Here is a 22,381-nt window from a genome sequence, read left to right on the forward strand (position 1 = left end):
CTTGATCACATACTGGATTACAAGATCCCCAGCTCTGTGCAAAGACTGTACTGTATGCTGTGTTCTCAGTTACAGGCTCTGCAACAGCACTCTGAAGTAAACTCTGGTGACACCATGGCCCTTATACAGACAGCTATGTACTGTATAGGTGTAACTGGATATGGTAAATAGCCCTGAGGTGCATTAAGTCTTGTGCTTCATTTCCAGCAGCCACTTTCTATTTTTAAAAGGAATTAAAAAATACTCAACTGTCTGGTACCTCACACACTGGAAACACATCGTACCTCATGTGGCGTTAGTTCACCTGTTAGAAAGCACCTATGCTGAGCCCAGCTCAGAAGGAACTGCTCCGGGCCTCAGGCGCTCTTCTTACAGGCGGTTACACTTGGCAACAATTCTACAACGATGATGTCTGACAGGATTACTCCCAGGCTGTGCTGGCAAGTCCAGTGTGTGGCTACACAGCTGCAGTCATGGGGTTCTTCTGCCTGGGATCCTGTTGCCTGTACTGGTACTGGTCTGGACTGGTTCCATGGTGTCGGACAATTTCATTATAAGCTGGTGCGCGGTGAGACTGAGGAGGGGACGGTGGCACGTCCTGCCGGAGAGGTCCTTTGTGCTGGTTTGTGATGGGCTGGGCTGAGTAGTACTGGGGGTACCTCAATTCTGCCACTCTTGTGTCTGGCACATGGATGTAGTTCCCCTTAGATGGGTGGACAACGGGCTGCCCTCCTTGATAGTAGGGAAGATCTCTCCCTTTGTATATTACTCGTGGTCCTGTTAAATACTCCAGTGGCTCTGCAGGTCCACGCCTGAGGAGAAAAAACATGATAAAGCACATAAAAAGGCAGTCTACTAGCTCAGTGACACATTATTGTACTCACAATCTATGTTTACTTTGGGAAAGGAAATGCCACCTCAAGCATGACAGGTCCAGATGAATCAAAAGAGCTGAAGGATAACAAGCCTCCCACCTGCATGCTGCAAAAGTTTGTAACACCCAGGACGCTGGAGGAAGGGTCCAGCGCACATCACAGCCCTTTTACAATGGGGGAGCACTGGAGCCCTGCAGCTCCCAAAGTCAGCCTCCTGTGATCCATTTCCCATAATGGAAACAAAGCTCCTTTAAACAATGCATGTTTGACTGAATCTTATCTAGCCTGAGGATAAGCAGATGAGTTGGGTCTGTAAGTCTGCAAATCCCATAAGCTTTACATGCACAAATATTCACGCTTTCCAAACCGTTTCCCACTATTTTTTCTCCTAACATGTCAGACTGTAAAACTTTCCAAACACCATAGTTGGAAAAATTGGAACTCCTGGAAGAAACACTAGGGATGTCAGGCTGCAATACCTGTGTTTAATGGGCTAGCTGCCAACGAGGTTTAAAAAAAACCTCTTGTGATCTAGAAGGGCTGATATTACAACAGCCTTGTAACCTGTCTGCACCAGTGGATCTGACAAGCTCCAGTTCATGTGAAAAGCAACATGTGAACATGTCATCCCTAAGGATATGCCATGGAGCCTTCTCTGTAGCTTTCTGCATCTTAATTCTATGATTTGCACTAATGAAGCACTGATATTTTTTCCTAGTACATCTTAACTTCTGATACTTTTGAAATGGCAAAAATAATTGTTCCAACAGACATGTCACAGAGCATCCCCAAAAGTTCAACTCAATTACCAGTTTTTGCCAATCTGATTGCAAATATCCTTGCACTTTGGGCAAAACCTCCTATTGACTGCAGAGGAAGCTTCTCTCTGAGTGAGAGATGAAGGAAGACAGCAGGGTTTTGACCCAAAACAGGGGCTGAAAAGTATAAATCAATTACACCTGCTCTGTGGCTTTGGGACTGAACTCATCAACTGTTTAAATATTCTTTACATAGATTTATTTTAAAAGTTATCATTCTGCTATGCAGATCAGGTGTTCACAATTCATCAATTCCTCCTTTTTGTTTCACACAGAGATTTCACAAACATGCTCCCCTTTTCTTAATCTGGGCTCCCAGATTCCACTGGAACTTGTTTTGCATGAAGTAAAACAAAACATGTGGTTTTCTGCTGCACTCGTTTAAGCCCATGGGGTAAATCATAGACATAGGCAATGAACAAACATTATCTGCCTTGAAATGAACCTACAGTTCTCCCCCTGGAATAACTTAGTGCAAATGTTTCCTGTTTAAAATGGAAAGAGCAAAAGGAAGAATTCCAGGCCTTGGACTTTTAGGACCCTATGCTCCCCAGAGACCTTTTGCTTTAAAAACAGAACATTATAAAAGACAGGCACTCCCAGCTTCCCCCCATCCCCCCTTGCGGTGAGACAGTCCAGACAAAGTGCTGAAGGGCCTGAAGCCACCCTCTGAGATACTAAAAGGACTCCTAACTGCATATATTGAGGCAACTGCTGCCTCTGCTCACACACCTATGCCTTGAAACAAAGCCTAATTTCCACAGCAGTCTGGAGTTGCTCCATGTATTTCTGTATGAAGACTTGTTCACTAGTCAGGCCTGTCACAATCAGATTTCAATTCCTCTGTGTGCAAAAGCATACTTCCAGTAATAAAAGGCTTCTGTAATGGTAGGAATTACTTTGTGTCAAGCAGCAAACTAGCAGGAATAAACATCAAACCTAAACCTGTCACATTTTAATATAAGGATAGTACTCAAAATCATGTACAGTAGATTTTATGAGATGTTCTCATCTGCAGCTATAATCAACCAAATTTTTGTGGATCATAAAAAAAGGGGCTAAGCTTGGAACATGATCCAGAATTCACTGAAGAACCAGGTAGCTTTTGGACAGAGCTCTAACCACAAAACTGAATTACTCTAAAATAACAAGTTCAAGATTAACTGGTACCAAAAGGACTGTTGAGAACAGGACTGAGCCACTAGCATGATCTACTGAGCCTTCAGACGACAGATCATCCCTCGAGTCACAAAGGAGGTCTGGATATTGCAGGAAAAGAGAGGGCTGTGTTTTACCATCCAGTCAAGAGTTGTTTCCAGGCAAGTTCTGGTCCAGTTCTAGGAGACAGTGTGACCCTGCTGCCACAGAAGCCGTGACTGTGCAGAGCGTAGTACATTCAGGCAGCTTTGACCTAGGATTGTACAGTGAAGATGAGCACAGCCATCTGAGGTATGTACCCAAGCTGCTTGAGTCTGTGCTATCATTGCTGTTACCTATGCTCCAAAACTAAATATGCCACTGTTTCACATACAGCTAACACTGTCCCTGGCTATGGAGACAAACTGCAGAGGGGAACATGCAGGATGGGCAAAACATTCCTTTAAAAATAATGAAATATCCAAGTTGTTCACTCAGCACCAGTTTCCCTTCTCTGAAAATGACACACCTGTCTTCCCCAGGGTCAGGGCTTAGCAGCTGGGAGGAAAGGTTGTACATGGAGACAAGGTTTGAACCTACTTCACATGGCTCCTTCAGGCAAGCCCCAGAAAGACAAAGGTCTGTAAGGCTTTTTAGCAGCCTTGGCAATAATAAAAGCAGTGATCTAAACAATGATTACCAGAACACTCTCATGAGCAAAACCTTGAGGAGCTATGGTAACTGCCCAAAAAGCCTGCTCCTGGGCAGCATGATCATGGGGGAAATTATTGAAAGATATCCTTGCGGCTGCACTGCACTCCTCAGCTCACTCCCCCCTGGTGATCCCAGTGGGTGTTATGTGTGCAGATAAACACGCTACAGTGACAATACTTTTCTTCTGCTTCATGACCAGCACTGCATGCTGAAGCTGAGTTATTTCCTGAGGATTCATTCTTCCCCACCTACCATCTGTGCCTGGTGAAGTCTGTTCTCAGGGAGCTGCTCACAGTGCAACCAACCAGCCTGTGGAGTCTCCATGACATAAACCTCCATCTGACAACTCTCAAACTACAGGAAAAAACTGCCCTTCCCTCCCCAAACGTGTCAAATTAGTCATCAGAAAGTCCGTCTTTTTAAGGGTAGAAGAAACACCTACAGATACCAAGTTCTAGCTGTAGAAATACCATCACCACTAAGAGTAGGTCTGGGAGACTGGGGGCAGTTCCCAGCAGGAAGAGCAGGGCTCTTCTGAAGCCACACCATTATCACTTGATAACTCATGGTTTAAAAATATATAGTGCTGTTTACCCTCAAAGAAATTGCCATAACAATTCAAACCAAACACTTTCTACTTGGCAACTCTTTGTAGATGCTACGCTTGTTTCTGCAAGAAGCAAAACAACCCCCTGCCTTTTCACTTGGCAGACATTGCCACCTCTGAGGAGGCCCTAATGAAATTCTTCTTCCCTCCCTCACTGTTTTTGTTGGCTCCTGATGAGTTCAGAGTTCACAGGGCCATATCACACCTCCCAAGTGACCCATGGTTTGGGGGTCAAACCAATAACCTCAAGTGGAAAATCAGTGACCCAGGGGAGTGATCAAAAATCCACAAATTGGGTCAAGCAGGTCCAGCCACTCAAAAGGACCAGGCCAGGAGCGTGCCCTCTGAGAGGACATGCTGAGTAGGAGCTGCTCTGACCATCAGCTGTTTTCCAGATTTTTGGCCATTTGTTTGACCTGAAGGTCCAGTGAAATTAATGGCAGGCAGAAGGTAGGGAAGCTGACACAACATCCTGGGAAGAAACTGATCTCAGAGCAGTTTAGCTCTGCTGGCTCCCACTGGAAGATGCATCGCTGATGCAGGCCTAGCTAAAAGCAAATGCTGCTACTGAAGGAAGCAGTGGAAAGAAGGGAGGCAGAAACATCAGGTTCAAGAATGGAGTGAAACTGGTAGGATGGTGTGAAAATGTACTCCTCAAAAATATCATGGGCAAGGTTCTCCTTAAAATGTTAATTTTGTTGTGAGGAAGTGAAATCTCACCTTTCCCTGCAGAGAAATTGTAGATCATATAAACAGGTATAGCAAACATGTTTTGCTATATCATTTCATATGCTGGTTATCAGCTCTACTGATTTATCTTCAAATGACTCTCCAGCTAAGAACTGTGATCTATCTTGAGCTGTAAGAGCACAAAGATACCTTATCCAAATACTGCAGGTAACTTGTGACTGGTGTTCAATTAACATGTGTTATTTTCTCTATGACAAGGAAAGCCTGAGGTAGTTTGATTTTACATCCCTGCTTTATTTATCACAAAGAACAGAAAATCTAAAATGTTCTGGTTTTGCTGCAGACTTCTTGAGAGTTTCTGGGTTTCTTTAAAACTGAACCAAAGGATTTGGAATACTTCAGAAAGTCTTCTTTTACCCAAAATGTTATTTAGTCATTGAAGTTTTTGCTTTCTAAACATCTGATGCTTCAAAAAACAACCAGGAAAAACTTATATCATTTCAGGTTTACTGTGTTTCACTGTTAACCCCCATTTGCAGGTCAACTTTAACATCAGCTACAAGACAAATGCTTGGGTTATCTTAAAGGAAAGGAAAGCAAAATGTGACAGTCTGCCTAGTCACATCGTGTCCCATCATGTTGGGGGTTTGGATTTTGTCATGACAAAGAGTTTTTCTTGCCTCTTTTCTATAGGGAGAAACACACAGGTCATCCTCACAGTACCTGGTAAAAAGCAACAAAGGGAATGCTCTTTTCTTACATCACTGTCTCCTTGCTGCTGAGGGAGTATTTTGCAAGGGACATAATCTCAGATGAAAACCTGCCTTCCTACTTTGTCAGGGAGTACTTCTTGAAATAAACTTCAAAGCCATGAACTAAATAGCAAATGGAAAGCCAACATTTGGTTTCAGTCTCTTTCATGTCTAAGCGAGACGTACAGAGACTCTGGGTGATGGCATCAAGCAGCTCAGGCTGTGATTAAAGAACAGGAGAAAGCAACAACGTCCGATCTGTGTCCAAATTCTCACTGAAGATCTCTACTGTATGCATCACGATTGCATGCTGTTTGTTCTCAGCCAGGAGGATCTACTTTTAAAGAAAGGAGAAGCTGATGTAAGAGTTAAATTAGACAAACAATTTTACAGTAATAAACACATTACACTGTGCCTCTATAAAGCTCTTCTCAAAATACACTGTAAACAACTGACTGAAAAGACCACACAGTCCCTATCTCTTCAGATACAGCATTAAAGACACTGCAGTGCTGTTTGTAGTCCATGGCACTGAGAACTTCTGTTGCTTCAATGTGCATATAACTTAAGAATTTTTTTTTAAAATCACTGCAGGTTTCAAGAGAAAAAGATCACTGCATGACTGATCTTCATTAAAGCCCATCTTTGTATCCTAATAGGTGAGGTACTCCTGTAACAATACTTCCCATAGCCAATGAGAGGTTTTGCATTTAAAAAGACACTGGAAATAAACTTTGGTATCTTCGTGCTGGGAAGAATCTGCAACACAAGGAAGTGCTCAGTGGCTGCTGTCTGTGAGAGAAACTTGTACCTCTCAAAAGGCGGCAGATGTCTAGCAGTGTCATACTAACCTCAAACACACCACACACATTATTTATGGGCTGAGCTGGTGGAGGTGCTTTCTTCTCCTGTTCTTTTATCAACAGTACAAGGCTAAAAAATCAGATAACGTAAACGAATACAATCCCTGGCTCTCATGTAGCACATGCCATGTGGAGAGAGCTGTTTTTAGTTTAAGGACTGTGTTTGGAATTCTTTCAGTGTCAGGTTTCCAGTTACCAGACCCTCATTTCTGGGCCAGGCACGACTGCGGTTGGACTGGATTAGCAGAACACTCAGCAATGTATATTACATAGCTTTGACTTCTATAGGCTTTGCAAACCCATAAAAATAATGATCACTTCATGACCTGCGTTACTGAGGGCAAAAAAAAAAAAAAAAAAAAAAACGGAAAAACCTCTCTCCTTTTGAAAGAATTCCTATTTGTTTTGGATTTAGAGATGGAGGGATCCATACAAGTTAACCTGAAATCTGAGCAAGAGTACATTTCAGATGCAATGCAGGAAGGTGTGATTCTCTTCCCATGCATTCAGTTCTGTAAAGTTTAACAGCAGCCTTGACTGGCCTGAACTTATATGCATAGTTTTTCTCTTTATAATGTTATGGTTTAGAACATTTAGAAACAAACAGCAAAAACACCACAATCCCAGAATGTAAGTGTATAGGCACGTTCATCTTGCTCTAGTTGAAGCTGCCTTAGAAGTGGCTGGGGAAGAAAGTCCTTTGCTGTTTGCAGAGGGCCACATTTTGTGAGATGTTGGGGCCCAGCAGCTCTCTGGGAAGTTCTTAGCAATTGGAGACACTCAGATGTCCCACTTATCTTTACATCCAAAACCCAGCATAAACTTTAGTCAGATACTAGCTTTCCAAGCAGGTAAGACAACTGCAGACACAACTGTATGACAGGAAAACAGTAGTCTGACAGGTTTAAAACTTTACTACAAGATTATACAAGATTTCTTAGGACAGCATAAAGAGTCTATTTTGCATGCAAATAAACTGATTGTTCTCTATCCCTAACAGAGCAAAGTATGTCACAGATTGGTTAACATCAGAATTTAGAGTGCCATTTAATTAAATCCCCTCCTATCAGCAACAAAGCCATAAAACATCGTGTTGCTCCTTTACTTCATCATTAGTTTATTTTCCACAGCAGATCTCAGAACAGCTTCTGATCTCAGAACAGCTTCTGATAATCCCATCCTACAGACAAAGCTCTCCTTTCTTTCCTTCCCTAAATCCAACCTACAAATATAGGAACTGTGATAATCAGGATTTAAATCCTCAAATCAACAGCAACAAAATCCCAAATATGCTAGCCAGTGCTCTATAAATGCCCAATAAGCATTTAAAACAACTTGTTCAATAATCCTTCCTACTCAATTCCTCTCTTGTTTTGTTCATATGCTCCCAGGCATGGTACATCTCTTCTGCCAGAAGGCATAAAATAAAGCAGCACCTATTGAACAAGACATTGCTATTCTGTGATCTCTTCAAGCTTAAAGGGATCTTAAGTAGATTGGTACTTTAAGTAGTGAGTCAATACAACGTGTCATTTCAAATGTTACTCATTATTCAACACAACATAATACTGTGTGAGTCATTAACCTCTTGGCACTTGTAACCTATTCTCAATGCTAAGAAGTCATGCTTGTTGCTCAGGAACCCCCATGCTCTGTTGGGGAGAGACCTGGCTGAGATTTTAAGGTCCCTTTGGTCTTTTGTTTTGAAGGGGGGAGAAAACTTCTTTTTAAAGGATTTAGGCTTCTTAAGCCAGCAAGAGAAGAAAATGTTTAGGTTTCTCATCTGAATTTTGCATTTCAGTGCAAACTCAAACTAATACAAAGAAGTACTGAATGCACTCAGAACTGCCACCACTGGGGTGAGATGCTAATGTGAATTTTCCCTTACAGTAAAATTTGTACTGCATTACTGTACAGTAATGGACATGGGCACCCCGTTATCCCTGCCAGCTATTTCCCTCGAGGGCAGGCAATCAATGAGAGGGGAGAGATGGGGAGAGGTGAGACCCCAACGCTGGCCCCAAGCACAGCAGCAACACAAAAGCCGGAAATACTATGCAGATCTCTGCTTCACTCTAACCTCTACTGCGTATCTCTACTTTTCTGGAGGCTATAGGGTAAAAATTAAAGGTCCTGTGGTGCTTCAGAAGCTTTAAATTTGGTTTAAAATATATTCTATCACATTAGTCAAAATCCTTCTTCAGATGGAAACACACCACTCGGACTCCAGGAGAGCTCCTCCCAAGCAAGGAAGCGTCCTCCTCTTCTCACCTATGTGTTCACAGCGCTACTGACTTCCACACCATTATTGTAAAGTGCTTTTGAAGACACATAAACCCAAGTTCTATCCTGTTCTCATTTTTCATGAGAAATTAATTTAAAGCATGGTGATTCCAATAACAGAAATCATTAAAAAGAATCTTCCTGAGGAATAACAGCCTGGGCCCAGGTCTTTACCATTCAGCTCCTGGGATTTTAACACGCTGTCTGATCTTTAGTGAAGCTCATAAAAACCTGTAAGAAGGGGTTATTAATGTTATTATCAAGCTTTTAGGCATTTTTTGTTGTTGTTTTTTGGGGTTTTGGGGGTTTTTTAGGCATCTCTCATTTAATTTAAAGCATTCCTTGCAGCATTTTCTCCCACTGCCACGATGAAGCATGACTGTCAATTCTGTCTCTGATGGCACAAACTGGGTAGTAATACCATACCTCAATAAAAAAGGAAAATAGTCTTTGAAACTAATTGTAGTTGGTTATTTCCCCCTCCCTTTAATTTCTTTCTGGGCCCAGACATTCTGTTAAACTCACTGGGATGTGCTGCTCCCTGTTTTCTCTCCCTTTGCAACAAGATCCAATCAACATCCAGAATGATGTCTGCTTTTATGGGATGAAAGGTACCTTAAAACCAAACAGCTCTTCTATTTCCTTTTTCAGGCAGTGTTTCAGTCCTCTTTGTTCCTCTGCTGCTCATGTAATGATTTGCTCCTAAACAGTGCAAATAGCCTGGAAGTACATCCTTCCCCCACCATATTTTCTTTTGTTAGAAACATTCATTTCTATACAGGCATTAGATTATAGATTTCCTGGCTTGCTACACTCCATTAACACTCTGGTAACCACCCTTTTTTCCAGCCAGCCATTAAACATCACCTTTAATAACTGAGATCTAAAGGCTCAGGGCATGATAAACAGCTCAAGTTGTAACTTTACAGCTGCCTCTACAGAAGTGTGTACATCTCCAGATTTGGATAGGCAAATCAGTTAATTAGACTTGCATTAAGTCACAAACTTTGCTGGTGCTCTGACAGCAGATGTCCTTACGTTGAGATTTAAATAACAAGAGTCATTCCCCCAGTCCCACCGGGCTAGGAGAGACAGAAATGTCCCACCCGGTACCCAGTGAGCAGTAGCACTGACTGCAGCTGCTGTGACTTGCAGACGGCCGTGAGCGCCGTGTGACTGCAGCCCACGCCAGCTGTGTTTATGCTGGCTTCTTCCTTAAGAGCTTCTACAGTTACACGAACATCAGTGCAGCTGCAGCAACCAGAGCACCTGATGACTGGACATGCTTTACCTGCTGCCTGTGGTGGAGACAACCCTTGTTTTACCACCCTGCATTTCCTGCCCACCAGCACACAGGTTGCTCTTTCCAAGCAGGGCCCTGCAAGTTGCGGGGCTGAGTCCCGGGACTCTTTAGGGGCATGGGTAGTAAGAGGTTAACCTTTGGTTGTGAGGCCAAGTGTCTGTGCTCTGTCTCTGCATGACTTATCTCCCTGTTGCTGCATTTAAAAATACTGTATGTAATTAACTGTTATCAGGTTGTTAAGCAGTGTGCTGAAGTGTGAACTTATCATTCAATTGTTTCCTCTATTTACAAAGTCCCTGACATTCTCTGAGGTGGCAGCCTGGGACAGGCTGTTGACTTGCTTAGATGAGAAGGGTTTAGCACACCAGATTCTGGTAGCAGAAGCAGATTCTGGAGCCATGATTCTGCTTGGTTCCTCAAACACCCCCTCAACACGCCCTGCAGAATAGCTGTGTGTGAATGAAACACATACATGCCACCACTGCCAAATACATCACTGTAATGATGCTTTGAGAGAGGAAATGCACAACACAGCTCCCAGCTGCTGTAACCCAGGCATAGGTAGAGGTGGCCCTAACTTCAATGCCTTTAGATATATAGAACTATGTGGTCCATTCACAGGTGGAGATGACTGAAGATAACTGCTGACTTTTATGCACTTCTGTGCTCAGGTCTTCCCCTTTTCATTTGCTCAACTTTGTTTACTTAAGAAAAGCAAATCTGGAAGTCAATGGAAACTATACTAGACGAGAGGCTGGAGATGGGAAGATGTGACAACAATGCAACATCCCTTGCTGCCCTCTTTGCTTTTATCCACAAGGTCTTGGTTTGGTTTCTTGGAGCCCATGGCTCCTATCACTTTTTTTGCCACTTTCCCCTCCTGGCCTAGCTCTGCTTTCTTCCCCAACAGCACCAGCTGCAGCAATGCCTTCAAGGAGTCCAAGATGACACAAGACATCATCTGTCTATGTGATTTTCTTCCAGGCATTTTTGGTCTGGGTCAGCATGATACATTCAGCAGGATTTACTGGCATGGTCCCTGGGCATGAAGTGTCCCTCACTCTTGAACTGGTGTAACCATCAATATCCCAGACTTATGTGCATTCCTCTACAACACTTGTAATAAAGGAGATATGTAGCTTCTAAACAAATTTCTTCTATACCATCTGCACACTATGTTGCATGCCAGATGACAAGAAACAGAAGATATCAGGATGCTGAAGCTGGAAGAGGGAACACACAGTAGAAGACAGAAAAAAATGCTTTAAAGACACAACAAAACACTGCACCCTTGAGCGAAGGGAAAGCAATGCCAACAGTGGGGAATTACTGATATATTACAGAGATGACAGCACAGCATTTGGAAGATAGTGGCATGCCAATATTGAGATAGAGAGGCTTTGGACACCACGACCAGGTGTGGACCTTAATTTCTTTTGAACACATCATGTGTCAAGGACTATCATGTGCAGTAGAGACTTATGTGCAAGACGTGATGCTATCAGTAGCTTCAGCTTAGATTATGATGAGCACCACCACAATCAGAGAGGCACCACTACTCCATCCAAGAAGGCTACTACATGCCATCAGTGAAAAAAAGAGAAGCAACAGCACTTCCCAATCTGAACCTGGTAAGAACCTGGCTAAGATTCCAGACAGCATGTCTCATTTTGGCTGGGGGGTGGGTGGTGGAGAATAATTAAATAAAAACACCTTCTAACTTGAAACAATCATTTACATAATTAATCAATCAAACAATTATCTTTGCTCTAGCATGTTCAAATCAAGGGAATGATAATTGAAAATAACAACCAGTTTATACTGCTCATTTAAAGACACAGTAAGCGAGGCTGCTGATTCACTAATGAACAATAAAGGTCACTACTGCAATGCCATTCTAAGTATTTTCAGATTGTGTGGTGGTGATAGACTTGGAGTGGCATGTTCATAAAAAAACATCAAGATACTTTGCAGAGGGAAACAAAGACGGAAAGAGGTCTGTGCTCTGCCTAAAAAACAGATGGAGAATAGGGAATAACTCGATGTCATGAGGAACTTTGTGCTCCACTCATCTGGCCTCATCTAAAGACTCTGGATGGAAGCATTTCAATGAGCTTTGGACTAGGCTCCTGTAGAGAAGAGTGATATCTGAAAGGGGAGGAGAGGGCAGGGAGAGAATAAGACATCTGTATCCTGGAATGTAGTCAGGAAGTTAAGGCTTGACAGAGTTAGACAGCAAATAAATAGCTATAGTACTAGATGTGAGTTGCTGAAATGCCTCACTCCACATGGAAACATTCCTTTTCGATTGTGTCTTTCAGGTACGCTGAGAAAAGACTGACCTAAATACAGTTAAATTCTTCTTTTACTTTTTGAGTGCTCAGGATCTAGAGAGTGGTACATATATGTAATTACTAAGAAACAGGATGTTCCACCAGATGAATAGCACAGTTCTGCTACATGGATGTTACATCTATGATTATTAATAGCATCACAACTAGGGAAATGTAGCAGAGTGTGCCCTAAATTGCAGCATCATGCCTTTGACTATTAGCAGAACCAGAGGAAGCTGTAATTAGCAAACAATAGTTTGAGTATTCAACTATTAGTCTAAATCTAGGTTTGCAGAAAGGTGCAGGTTTTGGAAACACGAACCCCTTGACGGCATATCTGTACTTATGGACACCGATGTAAAAATCCCCCCAAATGATGATATTTAACCTGGACAGACCTATTATTTGAATGTGACAGGAAAAAAACAGTCTATTAGAGAGAGACATATTTTCCAAACCTCAGTGTTAAATCTTTAATGCTGACTTGGTGTTCTGGTTTCAGTTGAGATAGAGTTAATTTTCTTCCTAATAGCTGCTACAGTGCTGTGGTTTAGGTTTAGTGTGAGAATAATTCTGCTAATACACTGATGGTTTTGGTTGTTGCTAAGTAGTGTTTTATCCTAAGTAAAGGATTTTTCAGGTTCTCATGCCCTGCCAGCAAGAAGGCTGGAGGGGCAGAGGAAATTTGGAGGGGACACAGCCAGGAACACCTACTCAAACTAACCAAAGGAATATTCCATACCCTATGACATCATGCCCAGTATACAAACTGGGGAGAGTTGGTCAGGATGGGCAGATCACTGCTTCAGGACTGGCTGAACACTGGGCAGCAGGTGGTGAGCAACTGCACTGTGTGTCACTTGTCTTTCTTGGGTTTTATTTCCCACTCTCTTTTTTAATCTTTGTTTTTCATGACAATTACTATTATCCCTATTATTATTAAATTTTACTTTATTTCAATAATTACTCTGTTCTTACATCAACCCCCTAAGTTTTACTTGGTTTCTATCCTCCTTCCCATCCCAGCACAGGGAGGAATGGGGGAAAGGAGTGAGCGAACACCCAGATGCTGGCTGAGGTTAAACCACAGCACTTGGATTCCTCTTTAATGAAAATACATGTAATTATACTTCCAGTAAAATGGGACTTTCTTCAAAAGAACTTTGCAATTTTCAAATGCCCTTTTTTTTTAAATGATCAAACCCAAAGGGAGACATTTCATATTATATCAAGAAGCCACAATATAAATGATTATTCAAGAAGAACATTTGAGTTTCCAAGTCAGAAAGGCACAAAGTAGTGATGCCACTCTGAGGATGCAAAATGGTCTCTGTATATTAAAGTTCCTTGGAAAACGCAAAACTGGTGGTATAAACTAGTAGAGCCGAAAATGGAATCTCTAAGGAGGAAAAGACCATGGCTAAGGGTTCTGTATTGATTTTTTTTCCCCTCTACATTGGGATTAAAGTGATTTCATCTGGGACTCAGAATTACAGATGTAATTATAATTTCCATTTATATTTTTAGACACAAAGAAGTATAACAATGGACAGCTGAACATTTTCCATTGTCCATTAAACCCAAAATATTTCTGATGAAATCTCTGTAAGACCAAGGACCACTGCAGTAATCTCTCAATAACTGAGCTTTCTTCAGATGTTTCATGATGAGAAAGAAGAGGACACTGTCAGCCTTTCACACAAAGAAATCAAGGCCAAATGACATTAAGGTTCTTATTCCTCTCAATAATTCTAAAGACATTCCAAGTTAAGATCAGTAACGAGTCTCTTCAAAGAAAAGGATTATTCACAAAATAACCTTTCTTGCTATTATTTACAGGGTATTTAACAAAAAGCATTGCATTTAGGTAACATTAAGGAGGCATTATTTAAACCACAGAAAGCACAGGGAGTGAAAAAGTGAAATTTCTCCAAGTACCACTGACTGTCTACCATCCTTCCTCTGTGCTTCACAAATGCATGTTATAGCCAGGTTTCCTGGAGGCCTCAGATAGCTAGGTAAATGATTGCTATTGAAAAGCAAAATGTATTCAAGGTAAAGCAGCTGCTTAAGTGCTCTCATGGATCTGGGCCTAAAAATTCAAGTTGTAAACCCCAATTAAGTTTCCACTGACTAATTGAATTAATATTTTAAATTTTTTTCCCCTCCCCAATTCCCTTTAGTTTCAAACTGATCTGCTTTTGCCATGTAGTGTGGTGCAGGCAGTACCACAGTACAGCCTGTACCACCAAGCTGCTTCCACTTACCATTCCAGGAGGGGCTGCAGCACACCACATAGTGAAGAGATCCTTAGAGAAAATGCTCAAAACCAGCACAGGTATATTCAGGCATCCTAAATTCAGCCTAATTCCCAGTTCAGTGAGAAACCTAGATGCCTTCAGAGACCCCTACAAAGCTAATTAGAAGACTACAAGTTGAGTCAGCCAGTAAGAAACAGTATATGCAGCAAAGTTGCACAGACTTTCTGAATGCGGCTCCTGGGATCCTTAAACTTCTAACTGATTTTGGAAATTTTTCATTGTTGAATGTATAGTTGTAAAGCTGTTTGAGGATCTTTGGAAGGACTGTTAGTACGTCCTTTCTACTTCTCATTTTGTCCCAGCTATTGTTTTGGGTGGTTGATTTTAGTTCAAGAGCATATCACTATTGCCTCTTTAAGAAAGCAAAACAAAGGAAAAAGCTGTGACCATACCATGCTTCTAAAAGCACATTCTTTTTATACTAAAGACATCTCAGTGATTTCTTTAGAGCACAGTATCTCAGGTTGAGCCAAAATTCACAACAAGAAAGCTAAACGTGAGACCAAAACCTGGCGACACACAAGTATGTACAACAGTGCGCTAACACCTAGATCCAAGCAAAAAGCCATTCGCATAGATTTTCAACTGTGAAATCCTGCCGAGACTGGCTCTGCTTGCCAGATTTTGTCATGATCTACAACAGACTACTCTCAAAGTACTTCCCTTCACCTGTAAAACAAAGGCTATTTTTCTTCTTTAAATGAAGAAAAGTGCCAGCTACTCAATATCCAAGAACCCCCGTTGGCTCGGGGTTTTACTTGATAACCTAGGCTGGGTTTTGTTCACACATTTACCTCCCTCTCTGTCTGGAACTGGCTGCCAGTTTCCAAGGTGCTGTCTCAGACTAATGCACTGAATGACATCTGGATTGGAACAAAAATGGCGGATAATTGATTCTTTACTAAAGTTAACACTCTCCTCCTCTTGCTTCCCACATATGTTATACAGTGGACATATTTGCATGCTCTGCTCTTTCAGTTGTTGCAACCATGTGAGCTATCAATTATTCTGTGTGCAGACAGAAGATGGTGACTCAAGAAACAGCTTCCAGTTTATATGACTCCTGACCTCAACACGGCTTGAACATTTCAATGAATCATGTTGGGCAAGAGGCCTGAAGCAGAGGGATTCCTTAGATATTCTCTCCCTCCCACTTTGCCCCCTCATTGAACAGCTAATCAGAGCAGAGTAACTCTTTAATACTTACTCAAACAGCTGTAGGATCCTATCTGCTCACACAGAACAGAGTGTAGAACTAGTGCAGGCCACAGAGATACCAGACAGAAGCCAGCAGAAGGTACGATTTCTGTCAATATGTCTATAGCCAGATTAAGTTACATTTAGCAAAGTTTTCAAGTACAGCAAAGACACTACCATTACTATAAAGATATGATTTTCAGCATATCAATTATGGTAGTTAATGTATTTCCAAAAAAAGCAAGCTTGCTAAAAGTCTGACTACTGGCCTACATACAATTTAACACCAACCACATGCCTACAAAGTTTTGCTGCCTTGTTTCTGGCATATCCATGACATCTTTACCCGAGGTAAAGAGGCTCAATAGCTTATGCAGATTTTCCTAAATAAGCATCAACAAAAGGACAGTATCACTGTGCATCTTGTGTTTGTTTATGTCGTATTTTAAAGAACTGTTCTAGTAGAAGATTTTGTACAGGTGCTAAGTGACAAAATTAGTGCTTATTTACATAACTATTAAATGCTAGAATAATGCAATCTTTTCCAAGCCTGGAGATGATGGTAAAGAAAGCAGGAATTGATTTTCTTTAACAGGGTACAACGGGAGCTTTAGCTTCATGCTTGCTGTTAACAAAGTTACTGGTCCATAATCGCTAGTGATCTGAATGTTTACAATTAATTTTTAAACCCTACTTTTACTTCACTTATATTTGGGGGTGGACAAGCATACAGAGAGCACTCAAAGACACATTCTTTTTCCTAGGATCTCTAAAATATAGAGACTGATAGCAATGGTAGGCAGAAAAAATAAACCTCCTAATCCTGGAGAAAACCCAAATATCCTAATCAAAGATTATCAAATTACAACCAGACTGACCAGACAGCAAATATAAGAAAGAATGTGCTCTAACAATGATTGCATTTCAGACTAAACCTACTGCTGACTGCAATCAGTAGGAACATGTCCATGGATTGCAGTTGTTCTGGATCTGGTTTGTACTAGATTCTACAACTTTCTGGCAGAATTAAGTCTTACTCCACCTGGAGCAGCAGATGAAAAAGTTGGACAAAACCCTCCAGAAATTAGAATATTCTCTTGATATGTGTTTAAGAGGCTTCTGTGCAGAGAAATTAAATATGTCACCTACTTACGAAATGGAAGCAGTTTGGCTGCCAATTGTATGAGATGTGTTGAAACAGCTGCTCTAGCAACTGTTTTTAATATTAAATTCTTCAGTGGTTCTCTTAATCCCAAATTAGATACCTTTTTCGTTTAATCACTAGTTTATAAAAAAGTTCTCTTCTCACAAGGCAGGGTTTAAGGATAACAAACAACTGTAGGTCTGCAGAAACCACTGCCCTTGTGTTTCTCTACGGCTTGCATCTCCCCCACCCTGTTTCTTATTTCTCAGTGGGTGGCACAGTGAGTGCTCACGACTCTGTCCCCTATGTGTTTGTAAAAGAACCCAGAGCTATATTTGAGTTCTTAAGATTTCACAGCCTGTCATTACTTTGCAGCATGCAATTAAGGCTGTCCACATACAATTCACTTTCCTGCTTTATCATAATCTTCATGCCATGTACATAACAATAGCTATAAATGACTCACTTTAAATGGCTTGCCATCAAAAGCTTGAAACTTGCCACCGTGACAGTGCAACTTTCTTACTCTTTTTAACATTTTTCCTGTTTTATTTTTCTGAGCCTGCTGTGCAAAGATCAGATGGAGACAAAGGCCTCTGACCCATAGGTACCATCAGAAAGCTGCTGTTTGCATGCAGGAACCTATCTGAGCCATGATAGAACACACTGGCGGTTCATGTACAATGCTACAGGAACGTTGCTTGAATACAGACTCAATATTCTCAAAAGACAAATATATTTACTGATGCTGTTGGCTTGCTAAATTTCTCCTTTGTTAGCTGCTTTTAAAGCATGTTTGCTGGCAACCATCTTTCAACCACACCTTCAGACAAAGCAAAGAACTGCAGTGGAGTTGTCTTATTTTACAATGCACTTTCTTGCAGAAAAAAACCAAACCCTTACTTCTTCACCTTTGCAGCTTGAATCCACACATTTTGATGAGTTCTGAATTATAACCCACCACAAGCAGCAACATTTTTATTCCAAATGTCTGTACCTATAAAATAGCCACCTGAGCTTTCCAGCCTGTTGGTCTCCAGAGCAATTTCAATATCCAACTCAACAGTGCAAGGGATGCATTTGCATTTTTATCATACATCTTTTTCCCCAGGTTTCACCCAGCACATCACTCTGTTGATGCATTCTACGGGACATAAGCTTTTGGTTTTTAATTTGACCTTCTTCTTAATTTGCACTCTTTTTTTTTTTTCCTCAGCTCCTCCATCTCAACCTAAGCATTTTGTAATGAAACTTGTTTCTTTCTGTAATATTTTTTTCCTTAACAGTTGTTTTGTACTTTCACTTACTGGGGGCATACCTAATACAGCCATTTATCTTGTTTGTTTATTTCTTTCTCTTCTGAGGCAATGTCTCCATGACTTCATTTAATTTTATAATATTAATCCAGGCCTTTTTGTTTAAAGGCAACAATTTCCTCCATCTCCTGTATTTTTAACTGAATTTGGTGGCCTTAGTTTGAGTGGGAGGCTGGTTATACACTAAAATCCATACCAGATACATGGTCTTTGTATATGTGACACTTGAATGTATTTTTATTTGCTCCTTGCAACAAGGCTGGCTGTTTAGTTTCAAAATATTAATTGAATTTTAAACTATTCCATATTGCATTAACTGGCATTTCACTATGAGGAGCTGACTGACTTATTAGCAAAATTGACAAAACCCATCCCTGTCTGCCACCTTCTACACTTCCAATATATTCTTCTGGGACATCTGGCTTTTAGTGTTTTTTTCCAAGCAATGTCCCAGTTGTTGCAGACATTTTCTTAGCTCAGTTTTCTTTAGCTATTCCCATGGAAATTATAGAGGTGGTCTGCCAGCCACAATGCATGATTTGATGTCACAAACCTTGACCTTTCTGACTTCCTAAAGTATACTTTTTCAGTATTAAGACAATCTGGCTTGGATGGAGGCATCTTGTTAATTTCAAGTGAAATTTCTATTTTATTAGAAGGCTGGAGATACAACCAGTTCTCCTTCCTTTTGAATTCACAGTTGATATTTCTGTAATTGTAGCCCTATTTACAACTTTCATTGCTCTTTTCATCCAAGTCTTAGAGCAAGACATAAGAGCATTTAAAAAAATGTCTACAGCATACAGAAACTTTTCTACCTGCTCTCTTTTTAGTGCCTGAGACTTTCTCTGTTGAAGTGTTCAGATTCTGCATATGACAATGAGGGGATATGAGTACCATGGCACACTGCAGTGGAGTAACTGAAACTGAGACAAACCAGAATCAGTTGCAGCAGAGCCTTTCCAGCTTTCTGCTGCATGTATGTATCACAAATTTTGTGTCCCACTATAGATTTGGACTCAGTCCTTCTTGGAATTTGCTGACTTCCATGACCTCTCTGAGACACTGGGCAGTTTTCACAGCATTCAGTCTTATTATCTTGCAGTTATGTAAAGTTAGTTAAGCAAATCTTAAACTGTTTGATATTGGATTTAAGCTAATCTTTTAATGAGCACATCAGCTTGATTCCCAAGCTTGTGCTTTGGCGTGTAAGAATGATCTTTTCCCTTTGCCTATATTTCATCTTGGCTGGTTTATTGCAACACATCTTTGAGATCCAGTATTTCCATTAAAACTGATTCTAAATGAATCTGCCAAGACTTAAAACCCAACTAAAACCATGCACGTATTTCATTTGTAATGAGATCACCACATTGGAAGACACAGACAGACAAGATTTTGCAGCATCTTCAATGAGACTATAGCTGTCAAGATAAAAATCACATTTTAAAGATATCCCTGAGTTACAGGTATTACTTTAGATGATTAAAACAGAAGAGAAAGTTAATAATCAACTATACTATAGAATATAGTGTCTGAATATTATTTATATGTTACATGACTAGGATGATGAAATTAGCTAGACCATTATTTTTGCACCCTACTTAGTTCTAATCTCCACTTAGTTCTAACACTTGAAATTATCAAGTCTTCTTGACATATATATTAAAAATATATGTGATTTACATTGAAAATAAAAAATGACCACTCACAACTGGTTCTCAAATGTTTCTCTTGACCCCTTTCTCTTAATTTTAATCAATACCAGAAATAGAAGAGATGCAGACACTTTTTCAGCTACCTGGACTACAAAATATTTTCCTATCACCCTGTCCATCGTTTTCCATCACTTTGGAGAGAAAACTTGGGCATTACTGAAAATATTGTGTATTATGCACCCGAAGTTAATAGGTTTGCTTTGTAACTGTGTAATATATGCCCAGTAACGTGTTTTCACTGACTGACTGACTTTGGTGGTTCTGGGCTGGGTTGTTAAATTATTTCACTGTCAGTTAAAGTTTTGGCACCCTTGTTCTCTCTCCTTGTGAAAATATTTTTGCAGATCCTCTTTTTAACCAGCAATTTAAACAGTGCTGCAAAACAGCAATGGTATTCCCTGTGATATCTGCAGTCTGCATCAGCATTGCTACCCTCTGCCTGCCATATAGCACCATTTGGGACTTGAAAAAAGTAAAAACGAAATTCAGTAGAGCTGAAGTCAACTGAAACAAGGAAGAGTGGACTGTTACTAAGAAGTGTCTTACCACAGAGGAGGTTCCTGGAAGATAGCTTGGCAGAACAGCAGCAGTATTATGAGACAGAGCAACACTGTCACCACTACTGAAAACCACTGTGCCGCCTCATGGTACTTGTCAGTGCAGATGGGTTAACATCAAAAACCAACCAGGACATCGCTTTCCTCAGCTAATGGCTATAATCATGACTGCATTGCTAGGTCAATGTTGTTGGATGTCAAGAAGCAATGTAATTGAAGTATACAGCATGAAAAGGGGGACAGATTTTTTTTGCAACATGGGATGGAATAAATTGAGTAAGTTGACACAAAGTGATTAAAAGCAAAAAAACCCAAATCAAACCAAACCAAAGCAAACCCAAACCCTGAAATTTAAACCAACAAGCAGGGAATTTTGATTTGAATAATCGATTTTAAACCTTGCTTTTTCATCTGTGCTCTTTGGTTAGTTAATTCCCACAGGCTGGGAGCGCTCTGACAAGTTGATTTGCAGCTAATTATAGTATGCACTAAAATTGTGATTTCTTTTTGTTAACCAGGAGAACACAACATATACACATTTAAGTAATGTTAGTATTCTGCTAGACAACAGGGAATGATGATTTATTTAATAGAGAACTTTTCCTTGTGATTTGTGTCAAGTCGCTTTCTGATGATGTTTTTGGGATACAATTACATTGCAGAAATCCTGCACTTTGAAATAAACTTGGTTAGTAAAACAGAGGTGAGAACACTCCAGTGCAAGAAAAATGCTAATGAAACTTGCTAAGTAATCCATCCCTTCCATTTGAGAAACCACATCCTTTTATGATGGAGGTGTTATGGAAACTTTTGGACTCAACTCTAGAGGCTACCTCATAAATGATTTGCATAGGGGACTCTGGCCCCTTGAATCAATGATGTTTTCATTCTCTATAGTGTAAGACCTAAGTGCTCAATCTATTTAATTTATTGAAAGGGAGGTTAAAAGAGAACATAAATGATCACTGCATAGTAATACTGAAGGGAAGGCATTTTGCAGGCTTGGCTCTCAAAATCTAGCAGAAAACATATTTACCATAGTAGGTAGACACTGAAACTGGGTAATTTCATACTTGGGGGGAAAAAAAAAGGCATAATCTTTTTAAACAGTAATATAATTAACCTCTGCAGAATTTAATGTATTCTCGACAATGTGACATTTTAATTCTAGGTTAGACACTTTTGTAAATATACATTTTATAAATTAGATTTATAAAAGTCATGCAATGGATCAAAATTGAAATTTGCTTTGATCCAGAAATGTAGGTGGTCATGGAGGGCTCAGGCAAGGTGGTCAAAACTCTCCTTACTGGCTTCATACCTAAGAAACAGAGGATGTGTTGCTTTTAGCTACTGCCTTAAGAAGCACAAGTTGCATGGTGAATCTGAAGAGAAGCTTGCAGCATGGCAAGACTACGTGCTACCACTGTACTGCATGGCTAGTTCCTTTATACATTTGGAAGCTTCCCAGTTTTAAGATGCATGTTACATTTCAGACAGATATTCCGATGAGTCAACTACCAGTTAGCTCAGTGGTTTCCTCCCAGCCACAGCAACACAGCTGAACTCATGTACACTGCCTGAACTGATTTTTCCATCCTAACAGTTATTTTCTAAATGCTCTTACTGCCTTTCCAGACTCACTGCTTTTATTGATTAAAATGTGTGGTTTTCAATAATATGAGGATTCCAGAGAAGTCTGGAGTATTAGCTTTCCTTTGGAATCAGCATTTCTTACCAGAAAGATGGCTGA

The 22,381-nt window shown here is 40.5% G+C and overlaps 1 protein-coding gene across 1 annotated transcript in view; it reads right to left on the reverse strand.

The window, feature by feature from the left end:
• Positions 1–457: 457 nt before the first annotated feature.
• PARD3B (par-3 family cell polarity regulator beta) overlaps positions 458–22,381 on the reverse strand; it is a 411,926-nt gene continuing 390,002 nt past the window's right edge. The window contains exon 23 of the mRNA XM_054381001.1: positions 458–812. Within this exon, the coding sequence (XP_054236976.1) occupies positions 458–812 (355 nt within the window). The remainder of the gene's footprint in view (positions 813–22,381) is intronic.

The sequence above is a fragment of the Indicator indicator genome, chromosome 5 (assembly GCF_027791375.1).
Source record: "Indicator indicator isolate 239-I01 chromosome 5, UM_Iind_1.1, whole genome shotgun sequence".
Taxonomy (NCBI): domain Eukaryota; kingdom Metazoa; phylum Chordata; class Aves; order Piciformes; family Indicatoridae; genus Indicator; species Indicator indicator.